The sequence below is a fragment of the Motacilla alba genome, chromosome 10 (genome assembly GCF_015832195.1).
Source record: "Motacilla alba alba isolate MOTALB_02 chromosome 10, Motacilla_alba_V1.0_pri, whole genome shotgun sequence".
Lineage (NCBI taxonomy): Eukaryota > Metazoa > Chordata > Aves > Passeriformes > Motacillidae > Motacilla > Motacilla alba.
Genome location: NC_052025.1, coordinates 17,140,219 through 17,161,559, shown reverse-complemented (window position 1 = coordinate 17,161,559; position 21,341 = coordinate 17,140,219). Strand labels below are relative to the sequence as shown.

The following is a 21,341-nucleotide window of genomic DNA, read 5'->3' as shown; positions in this document are numbered from 1 at the left end:
CCAGGCTCCAAGGACAATTATGATGCTGACAGCTCAGGGAATTCCACCTTCTGTGCTGCTTTATACTCTGCCTCTCCCTCTACCTGTGGCACTCCACAACCACTGCTGGTCCCCACGTGCTGTGTGCAGTTGGAATAAGGAATATGCCATGCTTTGCCATCATTTCTATTATCAGCCTGAAAGAGGTGAATCTTTGCTGGAATGAAAAATTGGGTTCATTCTTTGAACCAAAATTATCTTAGCCTGAGAGCGAGGTATTTACAGACATTAAGTCCTTTCTCTTGGACAGTGCAGCCTTAGAAACATCAGACAGGAAGACAGAGAAACATCTGCATTGATTTTCATTGTTTAATACTCAAGAGTGAAAAAGTGTAAAATCACAAAGCTTATACCACCACAAAAAAACGCAGTTTCATTGCAAATGACCAGAACACAAGCTGCCTGCAAAGTTTCACACAGCTGACATCAACAAACCCGGGTTCAACATTCTGACCGTCTTCTGAAACACCTGCTGTTCACAAACACCAGCAGCACAGAGCTCTCGCTATCTCACACATCCTTCTTTCTCTTCTATGCTCTATTTGCATCCTAGACCAGTGGTTTACACATTTGAAAAAACAGTGCCCCACATCTGATCTATAACAGCATAGAATTACATCGTTTTCACCCTCCCCAAAATACTAATGATATTTGAAAAGCGTTTTGTTTAATCCAAACTCAGCGGTAACGTTTTAATTTCTATTTAATAAAAAGCGTAATATGAGTAAGCTTCAGAAGTGCATGCTGACTGAGGGCGTGTCACCAATCTGCTCAGCCACAGGATATACTTCTTATGCAGAAAGTGATCACCTTGGGTGAGTTAGTACACCAGGGAGTAGGTTATGTTTGCTCTCACTAGGGATTCGTGGACCTACAGCCCCAATTCTGCACATGCAGCCACGAGGCGTGCTGGATATGACTGTCCACCTAAATACACTTTGTTGTCTGAAGGTAGAATTATCCAAAAGTTACCATTATGTCTAAATGTCTCAGGTTAATAACAACTAAGTGGAAAATGGGTTGCTTATATTAAAACCTTTTTAAGACTTAAACCTTTATATGTGAGGCAACTTTGTTTTCACAGCCTTCCTTCATGCAAAGGAACTGTGCCTGAAATGTTAAAATATTTTTAAAGTCATGCTAGTGCACATTTCCAGTACTCTACAATAACCCATCTTCCCAGTAATTGATTAAAATCCTGCTCTTAAATAGAAATAAAGTTCACTGAAAAAATTTTTCCTCCAGACTATCAAAACAGAAATGTATCTTGGCATAACCTACTGCATCTGCCTGTGATGTGCAAAGGAATTTCTGAAGAGCTGTCGTTGCCTCAGTGGAAGCAACATTGATTTTTAATTTTTTTAAATCCTTCAATGCTAAGGGCACCTACATTTTATGAGTCACTTGCTCCTCACTGGTTTATTCCCTCACCTTACATTATAATCCTCTCAGCAGGTGCAGATAAACAGAACAGTTTTGGCATCCCTGTTCCTAAGGAGCACCTGAATCTGTCAAAGATTCCACAATGTATCAATAAACGGGCTTGGCATTGTAAGTAGCTTTTTGTTGGTTGCTAAATATATTTTCTGCAGATATTCTTGTATCTGCTTTACAGAGAATGGTAAGTCTTGAATAAAATTCCAAGAAAACTTACCTCATTATTTTTTACCTCTGTTGCTTACTACAGACCTGACTTCCTCCTTCATGCAGTTATTTGATACTTGAAGTACAGAATCTGATTACTGGCAGTATGGCACCTAGCTGGAAAATTCTGGCTTATACATGATTATTAAACACAGAGATGTTGCCACCTTTAAAATCACACAGTCAACTAAGGAAACAAAAATATAGGATGAGATTAAAAGTATTAATATAAATAACATCCTATTTATAAATGGAAGCACAAGATCTTTTCTGAGCATATAGGAATAATTTTGAAAAAAATATTATCTATTGCACAGTGAACTGTATAAATAAGCTTAGATTACATGCCTCTAGTGCTTCTACACAACTCAGTTTCATATTCATTTTCCAGCTGTTGGTGGAACTTCCAATTTCAACAACTGATTCCAGACAAAATGAGGAAAACATTCAGAAAATTTTGCAGTGCAGACAAACCTCATGAGTTAATCTTTGGAACATTAATAACTTTGTACAGTTTCAATCTTAGTGAAACCAAGGCACACACGGATTAAACTGTCCTATAGCTGAAAGAGCAGGATATGTCAGTCAGCACGGAGCTTCTCAGCTTTGCATTTACATTCATAGTATAAAGCAGCAGTCAGCTTTGAGAAATCTACTTCTGTTAATAGTAAGGAATCTGAAAAGTGACTAGTCATGCCAGACTAAGATAGTCTAACTGGATTCTAAGATGGATCAGCACACACAAAACTAGGCTTACATTACCACAGGAACAAAATCTGGGAGTCAGCACCGGCCGGGCTGGTGCTGCTCAGCCCCCCCGAGCCAGGCGTGTGTCTGCTCTGCAGAGGTGGGCACAGTGAGTGAGAGTGTGCTTGTGCTTGTGAGTGTGTGTGTGTGCAGAAACAGCAGCTTCTCACCTCTGTTTGGTACTTCCATATGTGTCCAGTATGGTTATTTCTTATCCCAGTGACAATATTTTGGCTGCTATTTTTGTTACTGCCAGCACTGCCCAGGTCAGGCCAGCCAGTGGTGCTGTGCTGGTTTCCAAGCTGAACTTAAAAAGTCACTGAATTATAAAGTGAAATTATGTCCTTCATTCAACCAATGTGCAATCCAAGTGAAATTAGCTTATTTGCAAACGATTTAAGTAGAAGGCAACTTTGGCCTGAGGCACGTGTTACATTCAGAGGAAAAAAAAGGAAGGAAAACAAATTCAAATCTCAGGTTGGGTTTGCAGGGGGAGTGATTGAAAAGGACATCTTGTTTGTAAACAAAGGATTATCTGGGAATGAGCTGACACACAATGATCATAAGTGTCATCAATGTCATTTGTAAAAGTTTCCTTCTAACAGGACACATATCAGCTAATTTCACTGTGTTAGGAAATTAGGCACTATGTAATCATGTCTGACACTTCACACTTGCCTTTAGCAATACCTCGGATCAGGTAACCCATAAACTGCAAAGGAACTTGAGGTTACTAATGTACACAGGCACTGCATCTGTAAAGAGTTCTCCTTACCTCAGTGCGAACACTATCCAGTCTAGCTTTTAAATTTGTTTTATTTTCAGAGATATTAATTATACTACTGTCTAACCATAAAATTCACTATTTCTCACCTGGAATACTGTGAGAAATTCTTACCTCATGTTACCTCTTTCTTTTTTGCACTGCATTCAAGCTATGCAAATAATGTCACTTTTGTCAATTCTTGCTTTGCTTAGTTTGATCCTACAGGATCATATTTAATTTTATAGCTGTAATAACTGTCTCTTATAATGTATGCATTAGGTATTGCATATAAGTACACAGAAATGGAACTGAAAATCAGCTACTACCACTCATTAGTCTCATATTCTCTTAAATTTGTGGATAGTAGCTTGAGATTCAAATAGAATTGCATAGTAATATTGTAGTAACCAAGTACAATACAGTATTAAGAAAAAAAATTATTTGAAAAGTCCTATTCAAGCACACATTTAATAGTTGATGTGCTATAAAACAAACAAAAAAATAGAATCCTTTGAATTCCCCAGCAGCAAATTCCTGTTTCTATGCGTGGAAAAATCTGAAAATATTAGACACAGAACTCTGAGGAAAAATATTAATAGCATGATCTCTCCCAAAAATAAAATTTCCAATAAAATAAAATGTGCTGAATAGAGGCTTAACTTCAATATTTCTCAGTCCACCATTAATAATCTAAATAGTCTGAGTGTTTCCCCATCCCTTTTTTTCTCTTTAAAAAAAAGGAGAATATAAAATACGTATAAACAAACTGCTAGTTAGGCTTCATCAGAGAGTCCTTTCAGAACCACTGTCCATCGTTATCATTATCCTCATCATCTTCCTCCTCATGGTCCAGGTAGACAAAAGCGACTTTCTTCCCTTCAGAAGTATCCGACCTTTGGTCGACCGTTCTTTGCAACTGCACAGTTTGATCAAAAAATGACTGTCCCACCACCTTCTCACCCTGATCTTGGGAAAAACTGGAGAGAACATAGCCACTTCTTGTGCTTTCACTTCCTGCAAGCTGGTTGCTTTCAACGATGACCTGTGGCTGACCAGCCGAAGCCTCTTGCTTGCTGGACACCAGCGTTGCCCCTTGCTGTTCTCCACTCTTCACTGCAGATATTCCACCCAGATTGGAAACATCCATTTGGAAAGTGTAAGCTGTTTCCCTGGAGCCTACTTTAATATGCTTCACAGAGCTGCTGCTCTCAGATGACTCTGCTATTTGTGAAAGATCTTCCACCACTCCAGCAATGGGTCCTGAGAAGATGATTTCCTCAGTGTGAGTTCCTGCAGGACTTATTTTAACATGCCTGAAGGCTCTCGAGCCTCCTGAAAAGGTCTGGTCTTCCAGTTCAGTGATTTCTGTGTGCTCAGAGGCAGGCCCCTGGTAGATGATCTCTTCAGCTGTCATAAAGCCCTGGGGACCCATCTGGATTTGTCTGACTGAACTTTCTGCCTGTGAGAAGTCCCTTGTGCTGCTGACCTCCACTTTACCAGAGATGGGTCCTTCAAAGACAACGTGCTCAGTGTGAACCTCTTTTGGGCCCAGCCTGAAGTGCCTCATTGATCTGCTGACATCCACAGCCCCTTCAGCCTGGGAAAGGCCATCTGAGCTATTGAGTGCCAGAGAGTCCGAACCCGACCCCTCAAAAGAGGCTTCTTCAGTCACTTGCCTTGATCCTACTGTGACACGTCTTGTGGTCCTGCTGAAGTCTGTTGAGACCTTCTGAGAAAGATTTCCAGAATCCATCTCTTCTACAACTGTAGTAATAGGGCCTGTAAAAATTACTTGTTCTGTGGTTTGGATTTCCTTGGGGCCCAGTTTAAAGTGCTTCACAGATTGGCTGAATTCTGACAGCCCCTCTCTCTGAACAAGATCTTCTGTAGCACTGAGCTCCAGCGTTTCAGAACCAGGCCCTTCATACAGGACCTGCTCAAACCCCTGGACTTCTGCTGGGCCAACCCTGACACGCCTCTGGGACTTGGTCTCATCAGCTGAGTGTGATGAGTAAGAGGCCTCTCCATAATCTGCAGTTTCCGAAACCGAACCGTCATAAACGACCCTTTCAGTGGTGTGATAGCCAGTGCCACCGCTCCGCCTCGTCGTGGATGAGCTGTAGATCTCTTGGTCAGCAAAAGGAGTGTATTTGTCACTGTGGGAAGAAACTTCTACACTGCTCCTATCCGAGCTCTCTTTCTTCAAGGAGTGTATTGTTGCCTTCTCCTTTTCGCTTGTGATTACTTCACCAAGCTGATCTACGTCAAATTCGTCAGTATTGAGGGTCTGGGACAGATTGACTTCAGCGACAATGGTCACTGAGCCCCCCTCCTCCTTCTGATCAACTTTTTTGATATCAAATGCCAAGTTACTAGCATCCACTTTGCTGTCTTTTGTTAATGCAGAGAGTTCCTCTTTCACACTTTCTGGGAGACTGCCCTCCAACTGCTCCAAAGCTTCCTTCAATTGATGTTTAGGGTCCTTCGTTTCCTTGGATAAAAGCCCTTTTATCGAAGTCTGAAATTCATGGGGAATTTTAATTTCTTTTTCAATAACAATGGATTCAACATGGGATCTTTCACCTTCAGGATGCTCTTTTAAAATATGGGCACTCGCTTCCTCCCCCACCACTTTGTAGGTTTCTTCTGGAGACCTTGTACCTTCCTCTCTCTTACTTTGTGTGCCTTGCAAAAATTCATCTTGCCAAGAATATTTAATAGTTGATTCTTCTTCAATATGAATTTGCCCATATACTGAGTCATCATCTTTTTCATTAATAATAGGATGCTCATCAGGAACAGATACAAAATATTTCTGTTCAATGGGTGAGTCATCTTCCTCAGTTACTTCTTCCACGCGAGTGAAGCTCTCATGGCGCGGTTTCTTCTTTTTGACATCTTCATATGTGAAGGTGATGTTTTGTTCCTCCTCACCATAACGCCTCTCTCTCTCAGGGAATGAATCTTCCACTTCTTCTACTTGGAAAGGTGTTGAAAAATCAGTCCTTTCATCGGTGGTGTAATCCAGTGGCTCCTCTACAATCTCCACATTCACAGACACGTTCTTTCCGCTCTCGCTTCCTTTCAGGCCGTGATGGACAATATCTTCTATCTCCTCTTTGGAAGGAGTTCCCTCAACACCCTCTCGAATCACTTTTCTAACATCCTGGTTTGATAGGTGTCCTAAGTCACCTTCATCAGAAATAGCTATGTCTTCTTGAACTTGAGACTGCACTGTGAACTCAGTCTTTATTTTCCCTTCATCTTCTTGTTCTTTCTTATCAAAATAGGTCACTTTGGTGTCCGTTGACATCTGTGAACTAGAAGACTGTGTGAAACTTTTAAGAATGTCAGCAACAATATTCTCTGCTATGCTTTCAGTTGGCAGAGCTCCCATTTTATGGCTCCCATCCCTAATTTGCTCTTGACCTTCCAGACTGGACTCTGCTTCTGAAATCCTCACTTGGCGAGTTTCAGCAGACTGAGTTACATGTTCATCTGTTTCTCTTCCTATGGAAGTTTTAACACCTTGTACCCTTATTTCTTTATTTCTCTGAGGCCCTTTGTCAGGAACAGGTCTTTCAATGCTGATTGGTACCTCAATAACGTCTTTGCTTCTTGACTCCGAGGTCACAGTTGCATCTTGTTTGGTTGCTTCACTTCTCAAAGTTCTTGCAGTAGAAATATCACTCCCTGTTACCTTCTGGCTAACTTCCTCACGGATATATTTTTTCTCAGTCTTCCTCCCAAAATCGACAGTTTCTTCTATAAAAGATTTCTCATCAGTTTTCTTTTTCTCATCCTTTGTTTGTTTCTCCAGCTTATCTTTTTCTTTCAGCAGAGATGTCTTCTCATCAGTTGGTTTGCTGCCTCCTCTTCTGTCTTTTAGTGTGGTCCGAGTTTCAATTATAGTTTCTTCATATTTAGATGGTTTTGCATTGGTAATCAGCTCATAAGCTGGAAATCTATTGAAGCCTGGTTTAGTTCTTTCAGCATCAGGCTTGTGGTCCTTGTCTGATCTTTCAGCATGTGCTGATTCTTTTGAAAAAGATACTGTGGATGAAGTTGTAACTTCTGTTTTCTTCCTTTCTGGAATCCTCTTTTGCTGCATTTCAGTGCTCCTCCAGCTACTGTAGTCTGGAGTGAATGTTCTTAGTTCTTTGTGGTCTGTTACAATCCTTTCATCCTTTGTGACAGTCGTGGAAGGGCGATATGTTGAACCCAGCAGGTCCCTTCCAAAAGTTCTTCCCCCCGTTGTTGTGTGTGATCCAGCCTGTGTGGAGTGGGCTGAGTAATGTGCAGAGCTGCTCATATTTGTCACTGGCATTCTGTGCCTCGTGTCAGTGATCCTGGCAGCTGGTGAAGCTTTACTTCTATTTCTCTCTTGATAAGTAGAGTAAATATCAGTGTAGTTATAGGAAGTGTTTATAATATCTGCAAAGAGAGCACAGGTGACCAAGCATTAAAATAATGGTTTGTATCTAAAATACCATCAAATAGAGGGCATGAACTAAGAAAACATGCACTATGTTTTTTGAAAGAAATAATGTCTTCATTTTCAGTGGAGCTTTGTAAAGGCATTCCTGTAGGTTTTGCCTGTTAATTAAGTCTGTGCATAAATTACATTAAAGCTGAAAGCAAAGCTTTTTCTCAAGTTGCAAGATCTTGCCAATTTTATCTGTTGTGCACTACTGGGTATTGTGGCATATATTGAAGAATTGCACCTTTCGTATTTATACCAATGTTCATTTACAACTTCTTATTCAATAATGTATGTTAATATCACAGGCTGGGTTTTTTGCTTCATCAGCCTAAGTGGCCTGAAGTTTCTTAGTTCCTATTGACATTTAATGGCACACCTGCCACCACATACTAGAAGCTGCAAACACAAATACAGCCACACAGTAAAGCACAACAAGGGAGAGAAACAAAGAACCTTTTAGGCTCTATCTACAGAAATTAACACAATGTGCCAGGAATATCTGACAGTTAAGACCAACCAGTACTGCACCACTCACATCTCTCACTCCTGAAAAGCTACCACATCTCCTCTGGCTTTTGGTAGTGCCTCCTGTATTATTTCTGTATTTCCTTCCCTATTCTGTGAATATGCCTGGGCATTGTCTGCAGAAGTACTGGCTAGTCCAGATCCAAACTGTGCTGTCCAGATCCAGGCACAGTGCTCACAATTCAACAGCACAGGCAGATCTCTGTGAGCATTTCAGCCTGAGCCTCTTGCATTTCCTGCTACACACACAGCCTTCAAATGTCTTCTGGGACTACAGTTATGACCCCACATTGTTAAACTCCTGAGTATTATCCAGATTAATTCTGTTATTAATTGCAATGGCCACAGCAGTCACAGTGAAGGTCCATCTTATCTAAAATCCTGTTTGCAGGGACCAAGAGTAGATACACAGGGAAGAGTATAAGAACAGGGCAAGTAAACAGTGATACTTCCCTTGTATACTCTCACAGCCTCCAGAGATTTGCAGCTCCTAAGACAGAAATGGTATCTTTATGTTTAGTAAGTCTTTGATTGGTCTTTCATTACTCTGCTAAAATATGTCCTTAAACCCACGTGAACTTTTTATAACTCACAGTGCCTCAGGGTGATGAACTCCATACTTTCAACAACATGCTCTGTTAAACACCTCTTGCTTTATACTTCAGAACTCTCTTAAGACCTATGGGCATCCAAAAGTTCTTGAGAGCTACGAAACATCACTCCCTACATTCTCCACTCAAGCTATGATTTTATAAGGCATCTCACATAGAAGAGCAATATGTTGATTTAAAAATTAACACTGAAAACTAATCCAATATTCACTTTGCAATACATCCAGAAAAATATACATCAGGAACAGTATAACATAATAATTTCCAGTTAAATTTAATTTCATTCAAAATTATTTTTTAATATTCATACTTTACCTTGGGGCAGTTTCCCTGCGTACTCTTCTCTCCATATAATCCATGGCTTGCTCTCCCCTTCTAACAAAGCTCTGCAAAACACAAAGGGCATCTCATTAAAACACTGGGAACAATAAGCAGAATATTTTACATTTATAAGTCTTAGAAATTGAAACAATTATCCTGTAGTTGCCACATTCCACTATCCCAGGTTGCTCCAAGCCCCATTCAACCTGGCCTGGAACACTTCCAGGGATGGGGCAGCCACAGCTCCTCTGGGCAAGATGTTTTATAAAGAAAATGCAAAAATGAAAAAAAAAAATGCAGCAACCTTCTTGTTTGTAAAAGAGTAGTAAAGGTGTTGAAGAAGTGTTATATGAGGGAACTGTTACAGCAGGATTTGCAAGTTCTATCATTTTGAAATGAAAAATGAAGGAAAGTATAACTTCTGCTATCAAACACAGCGCTGGAAGAAACAATTTACAGTGTTAAATTAACTGTTCTTAGCTCCTATTCCACTGGCAATCAGCACAACACATTTCACAAAAAAGGAGCAAGGAAATTCTCTGTGACAGAAACTGCTTGGTTTCCTTTAATGCCCTCTCTGTCTGTCCCTGTCCCTTTTGGCAGTGACACTCCAACAGCTCCCACGCTTCCAGGAAGTGCCGGGCAGCAGCCTGGAAATGCTACATCAGGGTCAATCCCTGTGCAAGGCAATGCTACAGTCAGCACAGTAACTTGGGTGGGTTTATGCTGCTTCTGCCAGCCAGTCGCAGCATTTCTGGGTTTGGGAATGCCAGATGTTCTGCACTGATAAGACACAGCTGCAACATCAAAGCTGGCAAGAGTAAGGCTGGAGGACTGTGATAGCCAAGGCCTCTGACTCCCTGGGACAGGAGCTGAAAGCCACTTAGGATTGGGGTACAAACACCTCTGCTGGACATTTATGTCAAAACTAACAAAGCAGGTGTTTTAAGCATCATCCCTATATTCCACACTTCCCATGGCTGATCACTTTGGCACTAGCAAAATATCATTAGCAAGGTTTTCTTAGCCTTGATGGATTTGTCTAGATTCACAAGAAAAGCTGGGTTAGAACTACCTGAAACAGGCTCAGATGGGCATCTTTCCTTCTATTTTGTGAGCTGAAAAAACCCACAGTAAAAGCAATTTATCTTTCTCCATGCTGAGAGAAGCTTCAGGGGAATTAGATCCCTTCAACACATATAAAGTTCCCAAGACCAAACATCTGATCTGATGAAGCCAGTGAGTGCCAAACAAATTGCTCTGCCAGACCTGCCAGAGAAGCTGGTGGTGACGCTGCAGAAACACCTCCAGGAGCTGGCAGTGAAAGCGTTAACCATGACGAAGGAAAGCAGGAATGTGGGGAGTTTGACTAAGGATTTCTGGCTGCTGTTAAAACAACAGTTGTTCAGTTGCTGCAGCAACCTATGAAGTCACTAAAAATAAGTTCCAGGAGGTAACTGTATATGGCAAAGGGCAGCAGCCCACAGAAAAGCTGGATCTGAAGTGTTACTACTGAAAGTGAAAGGCAAAGCTTCCTGAAACCTCAGTAAAACTGGACAGAGAATCAGCTTTACTGGACACTTCTTAATATGTATGACCTCACGCTTATCAGAAAACCAAGCAAATGTTAAACTGAGCTTGGCTTACTAAACTGGCACGAGAAAGGGCAGTGTACTGTACTGAGCCAGCAAACTCAGCCTGTGCTGCTCAGCTTGACCATAGCTTGAGTTTATGCAAGTCATTTTGCTTCTCTATTCCTCTGCATCCTTTCCTAACAATAGCCTCTTGGTGGTAAAGTCTGCTTTTAAACTTAAACTGCTGAAAGAATTAATTTCAACTGTATGAACTTTAAAGCATTCATAGTAACAGTAAAAAAAAAAACAACATTGCCCCAAGCAGCACTCTTCTAAAAAAATAACCATGTCAGCTCCTTCCTGGAAATGCCCAAATGACATTCTCCTATTTTGTTAACACTTAAATTAAGTGTTACCAGAAAATAATCCAACTGCACCGTTAGCTCATCTCATTATTAATGTCATTTATCTAAAGTTAGCAGGGACATGCTCGTCAGCCTGTGCTGGATGACAGCAGAAACAACCACTCCATGAGGGCAGGAGGAGGAGATAAAGTGGTTGGGGTGGGGAGAGAGAACAAAAGGATGTAGTGCAAATTTTATTATGGGCATTCAGGACAGTAATGACTTCGTTTCAACTACAGAAGCCCAATATCTCAGATGAGGCACTTGGCCAGCAAGCCATAAAAACTCATGCTCTCTACTCTGGGTATTTACTAAGGAGTTACAAAAAATCCCACCTCTCCAGGAAGGGAGGTCAAGGCCATTCCAGATTCTTTTTTCATCCTCCCAGAATAGGAGGAGAAGGAGTGTGAAGAACAGCAGGTAACTGCATGTTAAATTCCCCAGGTGTTGAAAACTCAGTGTGTTCTCAAAATAAAACCCATACAGGAGTGGAACCTATTGGATGGTACAAGTTATGGAGGGGAAGCAATGACACTGGCTTTAAAAGCTGTGGTGAGTGGCTCAGAGGAGCTTAATGCTGGTGATGACTCTGTGAGAGGAAGGCATGGAAAGGCTCAGAAGTGTTGATGGATGAATGCAAGCCCAAGTTCACCTGACAAGTGTGTTCAGAGATCCTAACAATGACCATGGAAATAAAAAAGAAAAAAAGTTGAGTAGCCTTTGGTGCTTCAGAATGCAGGGTGGTAACCTGAATAGAACGTTTGTATGACACTGGAACTTCAAAGTGAAATATTTTACCCTTGAACAACATATTTTAGAGAGGACAGAAAAGCTCCTGAACCTATTGGTACAGGCTCTGGGCAGCCTCTGCTATGTGAAGAGAAGTTTCTGCTAGCTAAGGAGAAAGGCCTGAGAGTAATTCAGATTCTAGGCAGGTTTTCCATCTCCTTTTAAAATGAAGAGTTTTACAGGGTGACTAATTTACCACTTCTCTCTGGAAATAAAACCTAAGCATAGTTAAGTAGCTGTGGTTTTGAAGGATTCCAAGGACACAGAACAAAACTGTGAGACACTTGATAAATATTTACTTCAACAGTGAGAAAAAGGCTTAGGAATGAATATTCCCATGAGGTGTAACTTCACAAACCCACGTATTTCTCTTCCTGAGTGAATCTCAGCTCCCAGAGCAGGAAGGGTGAGCAGAGTCAGAGAGGAAACACACTTGGACCTTAAGGAAGGGTGTTCCTTGCAACAGTGATCCTTCTTCCCACTCCAGGAGCAGTGGTGACTAATGGAAGAACTGACCTTGTAACAGAACTGAAGGAGTTGTAAAACAAAGAAAAAACCCAGGGTGGGAGGTAAAAAGAAGGCTCCCAGACCAGCTACCACACCCTTAACCTATAGGGCCAGGAGGAAAGGAAATGCCAGGGCCTTGGTGGGAAGTTCTTCATGGAAAGGTCAGGATGTGGGACTGAGTGTGAATAGGTGCCTTTTGTTTCCAGAATGCATAAGCCAGGGTATATGGCAGCATCCTCTGTGAAAACCAGCTGAAGCTGTGCTCACATGCCCTTTTCTCCACAGGTAAAAACCTGGGAGAGGAACAGGATTTGAAAAAGCACATGAGTGAGCTGTCCAGAATTCCCCTACTTGACCTTACTGACTGGGTCCCCTCCCACAGCAGGGATGACAGAGACACACAGGAAGGAAGGAACTATTTTCTTGAATAAAGGGAGAAAAAGAAGAGAAGAGGAATAGGTAAAACTGCACAAATGTAAAACCACAAAACAATAGCGTTTCAGCTTCTGATATTTTAAAATAATTTTGTTTGGCATTCGGATGTTTTTCATCTGTAGCAAGGCCCATTCTGTTATTCTTATCTCATCTTCAGTGGGCAGATGCTCATTTTTCCACTGACATCTGCCTTGCCAAGGCCATCAGTGACCCAAGCTGCATTCACATCCATCAGATGAAGAAACCCTATGGATTAAGGAGCTTCTTAACTGGACAACAAACACACTGCAGGTGATGCTGAATTGTTCTCCTTTCATTAACCAGACAAACCAATAATGCTCAGATAATCAGTGATACAACTCTGGAGAAATTCCAGAATTTCATGGGCTTACAAGGTTTTCAAACAACTGAATATCTGGGCATTATCATTCCTAGTTCTGGATGAACACTAATCATCAAAACAACTCTGATAATTCTGTTATTGTGACAGCGCTAATCCTGTTTTGCAGATGAATAAACCAAGGGAGAAAGTTTAAACGACAACAGTGAAAGTCAACAACAGAGCTGGGATTAAATTCAGAAGAATCATGTTTTTTAGCACAGTTAACAGAATTAACACACGCAGATAAGGATCACAACTGGCTACCACTTCCACAGTAATGCTCCAGACACTGTTGGCTTTCCAAGGATCACAGGGATCCCACTCCACCAACAAACATCAAGCAACATACTGCTGCTTATCAAGCGACTGCAGATTACTTGTTCCCCACTGTTTGTGATTTTATCTCATCCACAAACCAGCCTTGGTCTGTGCCTCCTTGCAGACAAGGCATCTTGAACAGACTGTTGGTGCTCCTTCATGAAGACATTCTCTGCTCACTACTCCTTATCAAGCTCCTCAGAAGTTATTTCAAGTTTCTCATATTTTCAATTATACAACTAAAGTCAAACTTCAAATGCATCAGTGGATTGACAGTCCACACACCTCACCCATAATTCAGCTGGTGCTACCTTTATCCAGACTTACTGGTTCACACTCAGGACACAGCATTAATGCTTTAGGACACAGAAGCATGTATTATATTTAGCTGGAAATACCCCATATATTTACACAGGTTAAATATTGATAATGCACCCAGTGTAGATAAGGTAATGTCAGAGGCAATCTCCTCAAAAAATACAGAAGTTGCCTGACAGTAAATTTTCACAAATTATCCCTTTGCTTGATAATAATTGCACGTCTCTCTGTATTTGAAGATCAGTATCTCGATGAAATATGTTGAAAATATTGTGCTATTTGTAGAAAAACCACATCATCTTTACAAGAAGGAAGGCTCTTCTGCCAGTTCTTCAGTTTTGGGTTATTTAGGATTTTTTTCATTCCAAATCAGTTTTGTGCCATGTACATCAAGATTCTTGGCTTTTCAACCCCACAACTACTTAGTGGCTAGAGAAAAGTACAGTCCTGATGATTCATTAGCAAAGATGTTGTTTGCTCTTATCTCACACTTGATCTAAACATGTTTTCATAACAAATCAAGGATGGAGAAAGCCAGGACTTAATCAGACTTTTCTGTTATCTCCCCACTATCCTACAAGTGCAACAAGGATGGGAACTCACTGCTTACATCAGTGCTGCAGGTGGTCACTAATCAACATATTTAAACAATGAAATGTGCCATGTAAGTTGATGGCAACTACATAACCTCAAGTTTTATTGATTGCAATTCAGTGATATTGTCTCCTCAGCTAGTAACCAAATATTGCCCCAAAAATCCCCATCAATCTGATATCCACTTGACCAGGACCTAGAAGGTTTCTTACATACCACGATATTTGTACCAAGTTAATAGGATTCCTATGAATTATATTGGCTTTAGAGCCTTGAGACTTCCAAAGCCACAGTTTATACTTTAAATGCTGGAAGGGGATGAATGGGGCTCCCATATCTATAAAAAGGGATTTAAATTATCCTCTGTCTAGACAATAGCATGACCACAAATCTTACCTGTAGGTTTCAATTTCAAGGATGAGGCCTGCTTTCACCTGCAGGAGTTCTTGGTAGTCCCTCAGGTAATCTGTGATTGACATGGTCAGGAACTGCTTTTCTTCTTCCAGGGCATCAATTATTCTCTGAACAGAAACAATTTTTAGTCTTGAAAGAACATAAAAATCTGTAAACTTCAATGCCTCAAAACATAAAAATTTTAATTAAAAAAAGCTTATACAAGAATACATCAATGTTCTATTGCTTCAAAAACCAGAAGACATCAGCTCCATGACCTCCCCATATACATTTTAAGACATGCTTAAATCACACTTGAGATCAGAAATTTCAGCAATTGCTTTGCCATGAGAAGCTTATCAGTATTTTCAGTTCCACAGATGTGTGGGCTCAAACCAGTTTTAGAGCATCTGAAGACACTCACAGTGCCCATAAGGTAAAAGATGAACCTCCAGTGGTTCCTGCAAGTTTTCTACAGTATTGGATGCCTGCTTTGAGGCCCACCCAGCTCTGTCTTAACTGCTGCTCAGAGGATGGATAAAAGATTGCTCATTTTCATCTCAAGAACTATATCTTATGCAACACAAATAAATATAAAAGGTTATAAATACCAAATTAACCTTGCTAACTAATATGCTATAGATTGCACTTTGTTCTGGGGGCTGGGAAGACAGAAATTAAATATCAACAAAGGCCCAATTCTGTTTTGTTCACTCTGCACTATGCAGGAACTCTGAAATGTCATTTACAGAGCAAAACCGCATAGACATGTACAACACAAAACACAACAGTGTATTCAGGAATTCACAACAGTGTATTTTAGATTTCATCCTGAAAATTGCTTTGCAATCAAACTGGGAAATCAAGGCACTGATGGTTTAGTTTTAAAAAATTCAAAATATATCACTTATAGGCAGCAAGTGCTCCGGTGTCACAGTATGAGCAACAGCACAAAAATGAAGATACAGCAGGGGACTCTGTTGTTAATGCCAGCATGATGTGCTAGGCAGAAGTAAGAACTAAGAATATAAAGTGCTGACATGTCAAACATTAATAGTTTTGGGTTTTTTTAGTAAAACTAAAAAGAAAGCTCTGTGAAGGAAGCTGCCTATATTTGCCTATAGACGTGGGTACAGTTCTCTATATAACACATGAATGTCTTTCTTCATTTGCCTTTGCAGCTCCTGCTAATGATTACACTGATGTTTCCCCTGACATGACAATCCTTGCCTACAGTCTTCAGTGTGCTTAAAATTCCCTTTTTATGGCAGAAGACAAATCATATCTGCATATCTGAAAGAGCACCACAAATCCCCAACAACTTCCTGCAGACCCCAGTGGAGGCACCAGCTCTGAGGTAACAATCCTGCTCAAGGACAGCACAGACACAATGGAAAATCCCGAGGTAAGAAGCGAAGAAAAGTACAAGTACTGCTTTTAAAAGGAGAAGGTTACCCAGCAAGAATGGCCAGGGTGCAACACAACCAGGACTCAGCAGAAGGTGCAGAAGAAAACCAATCCCTAAGAGCTCTGGTACAAAAGTTAAATGATTCAGATGTTTCTTCCCTCTACAATTAAACACAGAATAACCTATACATGTGCATGCATTCCTTAAAAAGAGCTTTAAAATGCTGCAGTCCCAGAAAAATCCATACAGGAAATTTCTACACTGGACTACAGAGTGTGGGGAGCTCTGAAAGACAGGGGCTGTTCAAACCTATCCAAGAACACAGGAGCTTCAGTCCCTCACCCCCAAGTTCTCCAGTGTGGGTTTGAAAACCACCTGGATTCTGCCCATGGGGCTGGAGAGCGCTGGGGATCCAAGAGCTGGAGTTAATGATTACCATAAGGGGCCACACAGCCCAGGCAGCTGTGCAGTAGTTCCAAAGGAATTCATTCCAGCGGGAGCAGACACTCTATAGACTGGGTGGCAGACAGCCAGACACCCAGCCCTCCATCACTGATGCTCAAACATAAAGCAGAAGACAACTGGTCTCAAGTCCTGTCTCCAAGCACACCAAAAAGCACAGAAACCAATCCATCAAAGTCCAGGAGATTGCGAGCCAACAAACCCATTTTGCAAAAGGTAACCTCTACTTGGCAGATCTGGTGTTTTCTTCACACAGGACTCTCTTGGAAAGATCTGCTTCCCAGCCACATCAATCACAGCCCCCAAATCCCAGTGATGTCCTGCTAGGACTAAGTAAAGGAATAGAAACTGTTTTCTCACCCTTCGTGTGTTCCTTTCCAGGCAGCACTGGGAAATTTTAGAAGGGCAGCAGGGGGGAAAGAATTTACTTGGGTTGTCCAAGCTGTACCTACTGAGGGAATAGAGGATTCCAGGCCCCGGCCCTTTCCATCTGGAACTATTTACTGATCCCATAGCTCATTCATGGCTCAGCAGGGGAGGAACTCACTCTGCACTTGGCTGGCTCAAAACTGGTACACAGAGAAAGGCACATGACATATTGACATTAAATGTGCATTTGACAAGATGTTTTCTCCTTCTCTCGAGCTCACAGCACTGACACAGGAACTGATCCGAAACCCACTCTCAGCAGTGAAAAATATCTGCCTCGTTTCAGAGCAGCAGGGTGGGCCATGGATGGTTTTACATCCAAATAATTCAGCGTTTTCAAACCTCCAGGAGTTTTTGCATCAGTATTCTCATAGCACACAGCTAAAATTATGGCAGGAAGAGACCTACTGAGTTCATCCCTTCAGCACTCAGGACCAGTGAAAATTTTCCAGTGTATGATTTACTGCCTGCCTGGTTTAGCAACATTATAACTCCAAATACTTTTTTCTATTTAACACTGCTGAAAGCTTCAGTGAGGATAAGGGCAGTTCAGGAGGCAAAGATGAACATATAAGGCAACTGGATGATATATGGAAAATATGAATAAATCTAATTGCCATTGCAGCTGCAATGAACAATAATAACTTGACTTTAATCTGTACATACATATCATTTCTACATGACACTCTACAATAAATAAGCATGGAATTGATGCTTTTTAAAGAGTAGTTTAAAACCCAGGCTGAACATACTTCAACCAGTAAGAGAAATGAGTGAGAAAAAAGAAAGCTTTCATCCCAAGAACAGAACCTCAAACAGCTGCTCCTACGCATTCCATAATTTTTCTTCCTGGATGGGAGCAAAAGATTTTATTTCTCATGTACAGGAGACTGGAAACTGCAAAAAGGCCTTTCTCATTAAACCCAAACATTAGACCATTCAGAATTAATAAACCCTATGACATATTTGAATATACATCTAGATAATATTTAATTTCTGATGAAAATGGTCAGCTATTTTCTTCTTGTTGTATTACTAAGATTTGAAACTATTTTTCCTGCAAAAATTAAAACCAAACATTCATGAGAGTACCAGAGAAGTCTGCGATGTTGGTGTCAAAATAGCAATCCATTTTGGAGCATTGCATCAGGACCATTCTAGGGCATCCTTTGATTTTGATTATTTGACTTGTGCAATAGATTGCTGTCATCTACAACGGGTTTTTCCAGTTGCTCTTTCAAAGAAAACTCTTTAAAAATACAACTAGATACAAAGATAACTGGTTTAAAAACACCTCCCTGAGTTGAAAAAGTTAAGTAAAAGCCATTCTCACTGGCTTTAGAAGAAAAACTTGTGGCATGGACAGCAAGCTGTAAAAATGCTCTCTTTACTCCATATTTAGAGGTTTTCAGTTTGAGCAATGATGACTTTCATTATAAACCCCTAATAAAAATATAGACAGCAAGAAGGCCATGTTTTGGAAATCTAAAAAACTTTAAATATAAAATGGAAAAAATGAAGAGGTTTATTTCTTCTTTACAGTTTCACCAGGTTTTATCTGTTGGATAGATTTAATTAATGAGGGATTTACAGATGTCATCTTCTACAGCTTTGGGAATGTTTACATATGTGACTGTCAGAATGAATTGTCCTGTCAAAAACGGAAAAAAAAATATTTAAAAGTTAAGAGCCTTTCCCATTACTTCTTACATACCTAATCTGTCTCAGTTCACAGCATCTGCAAACTATGCAGCTTCCAAACAATCCAGCAGAGTACAAAAACCAGACACGGACACAGCCACAGGTCCCAGTCCCTTCCCAGCTGCCAACATCTCCATAATCTGCACAAAGCTGGGCAAACACGGGCTTCAGGCACACACCGAGCTCCAGCAGGGTGTTAATAAAGGGTCTAACAATGAACAAAAGAAATGTTGCCCTCAGGAAATGGATGGATGGGCTGCATGATCTAATATGTGCTCTCCACTCCGAGCGGGATGAGCGGATACTCTGCTGTTCCGGCAGGAGCTGATCCTCCCACGCCCGGGGATGGCACAGTACACCCAGCATCATCCTGACAGCAACAAACCCTCAGCTGCAGGTGCTGTAACCCAACATCTTCTTGCCTTTACACAAAGTTTTCTTAACTACGCTGGGGACCACAAGCTTTTCCCGAGGCTCAAGGCACAGCGAAATAGGTGTAAAACAGGAAGAAATTCCAGGTTATTTCTGTGATGGGGACAGGCCACCCTCAAGCCTCAGGACCGTGTCCCACGGTTCGTTTGCTCCCAGGGACTGCTCCGTGTCCCAAGCGCTCCTGCCAGGAGCCTGGCAAGGCCGTGTGCCTGCTCCATGCCCTTGGCCACTTGCCGAGGGCAGGTTGGGAAGGAGCACCTGTCACCGGGATGATGTCCTCAGGGTCACTGTCTCCCTGAGTCACACCCTTCGCACCCAACCCCCCCGGGGGGCTCCGAGGGACTCCCGGCCCCGCACGGAGAGGGGCCCAGCAGCGAAAGGCTCCCACTGGGCCACCTCCTCTTCCAGCCCGGGGAAATCCCGCTGCCAGGAGGCAAAGCGGGGTGGGAAAGCCGGGAGCACACCGAGTCAGAGCGGCTTCAGCAGCTCCCGGAGCAGAGCGAGGAGGCGGGACGGGGAAGGCGGGCTCACATCGCGCCATGGAGCAGAACTGAGGGGAAAACGCGAGTGACAGGAGTGTCAGGGCAAGCGGGAGCGTCCCGGCACCGGGGCCCATGTGCCACCCACCTGGTACTCCTCCAGCTCGGCGCCGTGGCGGTCCTGCAGGGCCAGCATCTCCTGCTCCAGCCGCTCCCGCAGCGCGCACAGCTCCTGGCCCTGGCGCTGCAGATCCTCCAGGTGCTGCCGGCACTGCCGGCTCTCCTCCCGCAGCAGCTCCAGGTTCTCCCGGTTGCGCTGCGCCTCCTGCTCCTGCAGCACCTGGATCTGCTCCTGGTAGCGCAGCAGGGTCTCCCGGCAGCTCTGGTTGAGCAGCATCTCGTAGGTCTCCTCCAGCTCTTCCAGGCTCAGCCCGGCCAAGGGGGGCGGCAAGGCGGCCAGGTTCAGCCGCAGCTCCCGCATCTCCACCGCCTCCCGTCGCTGCCGCTCCGCCATGTGCCCGTGCTCGGCCTGCAGCTCCAGCAGCAGCTCCTCCAGGGCCACGCACTCGCCCCGCAGCCGCTCCAGCAGCGCCCGCTGGCTGGCCAGCTCGGGCTCCAGGCGCCGCCGCATCCCCAGCACCTCCGCGCCCAGCGCCCGCAGCTCCTCCAGCTCCCGCCGCAGCCCGTCCCGCTCCAGCTCCGCTTCCAGCTTCGCCCGGCTCAGCTCCTCCAGCTGCATCCGCAGCCAGGCCAGCTCCTGCTCGGGCACCTGGAGCCCGATCAGCTCCTGCTCTCGCAGCTCCGCCAGCTCCCGCGCCAGAAAGCGGTTCTCCTCCTCCAGCTCCCGCACGCGGGTCACGAAGACCCGCAGGCGGGAGTTGAGCTCCTGCAGCTCCCTCTTCTCGTCCCATCCCGCTTCCCAGCGCCGCCACATCTTGCCGGGCCGCGGGGTCGGGGCGCGGTGGCCCCGGGGCTGCGGGCGCTGCGCGGCTGCGGCGGGAGCTGCGGGGTGTGCGCGGCACCGGGACAGGCCCCGCCCCTCGGCCCCGGCCCTCAGCCCCGGCCCCGCCCCCAGACACCCGGCCCCGCCCCGGCCCCGCCCCTCTGCGCCGCGGCGCCGCCTGCCGGGCTCCTGGCGGCTCCCGCCAAATTCCTGCGCGGGAATATGGGCTCCCCTCAGGGAGCAGAGCCCCCCTCAGGGAGCAGAGCCCGGCTTAAGGAGCCAAGTCCTGCTCGGAGAGCATAGCCTTGTTCAGAGAGCAAAGCCATTCTAAGGGAGCAAAGCCGGGCTTGGGAAGTAAAGTCAAGCTCAGGGAGCCAAGTCCTGCTTGGAGAGCAAGGCCCTGTTTAGTCAGAAGCCCAGCACTGCTTAGGAAGCTCCCAGCATCACTGTCCTGATCCCCTTTCCTTGGCATTCTCCTCTCCTCCCTGCTGGCACCGCACTGCTGGGGCTCATCCTGCGCTCCCAGCACAGCCCCAGCTGCTCTGCTCCCCATGAGGGAGTTCTGGATTTACCCTCTTTGCCATCACCTGCTGCTGTTACTGCACCGTGGCTGGGCTTATGTTTATATCAATGTCAA

At 43.6% G+C, this 21,341-nt stretch overlaps 1 protein-coding gene across 1 annotated transcript; it reads right to left on the bottom strand.

The window, feature by feature from the left end:
• Nucleotides 1–330: 330 nt before the first annotated feature.
• On the bottom strand, nucleotides 331–20,797 carry SYNM (synemin). Its single transcript, XM_038146867.1, has 4 exons — nucleotides 19,910–20,797; nucleotides 14,854–14,978; nucleotides 9,131–9,201; nucleotides 331–7,630 (listed from the first exon to the last, which is right to left on the bottom strand). Exons 1-4 carry the CDS (start codon nucleotides 20,693–20,695, stop codon nucleotides 3,993–3,995), a joined length of 4,620 nt encoding a protein of 1,539 aa, XP_038002795.1. The 5' UTR covers nucleotides 20,696–20,797; the 3' UTR covers nucleotides 331–3,992.
• Between the last annotated feature and the right edge of the window lie 544 nt (nucleotides 20,798–21,341).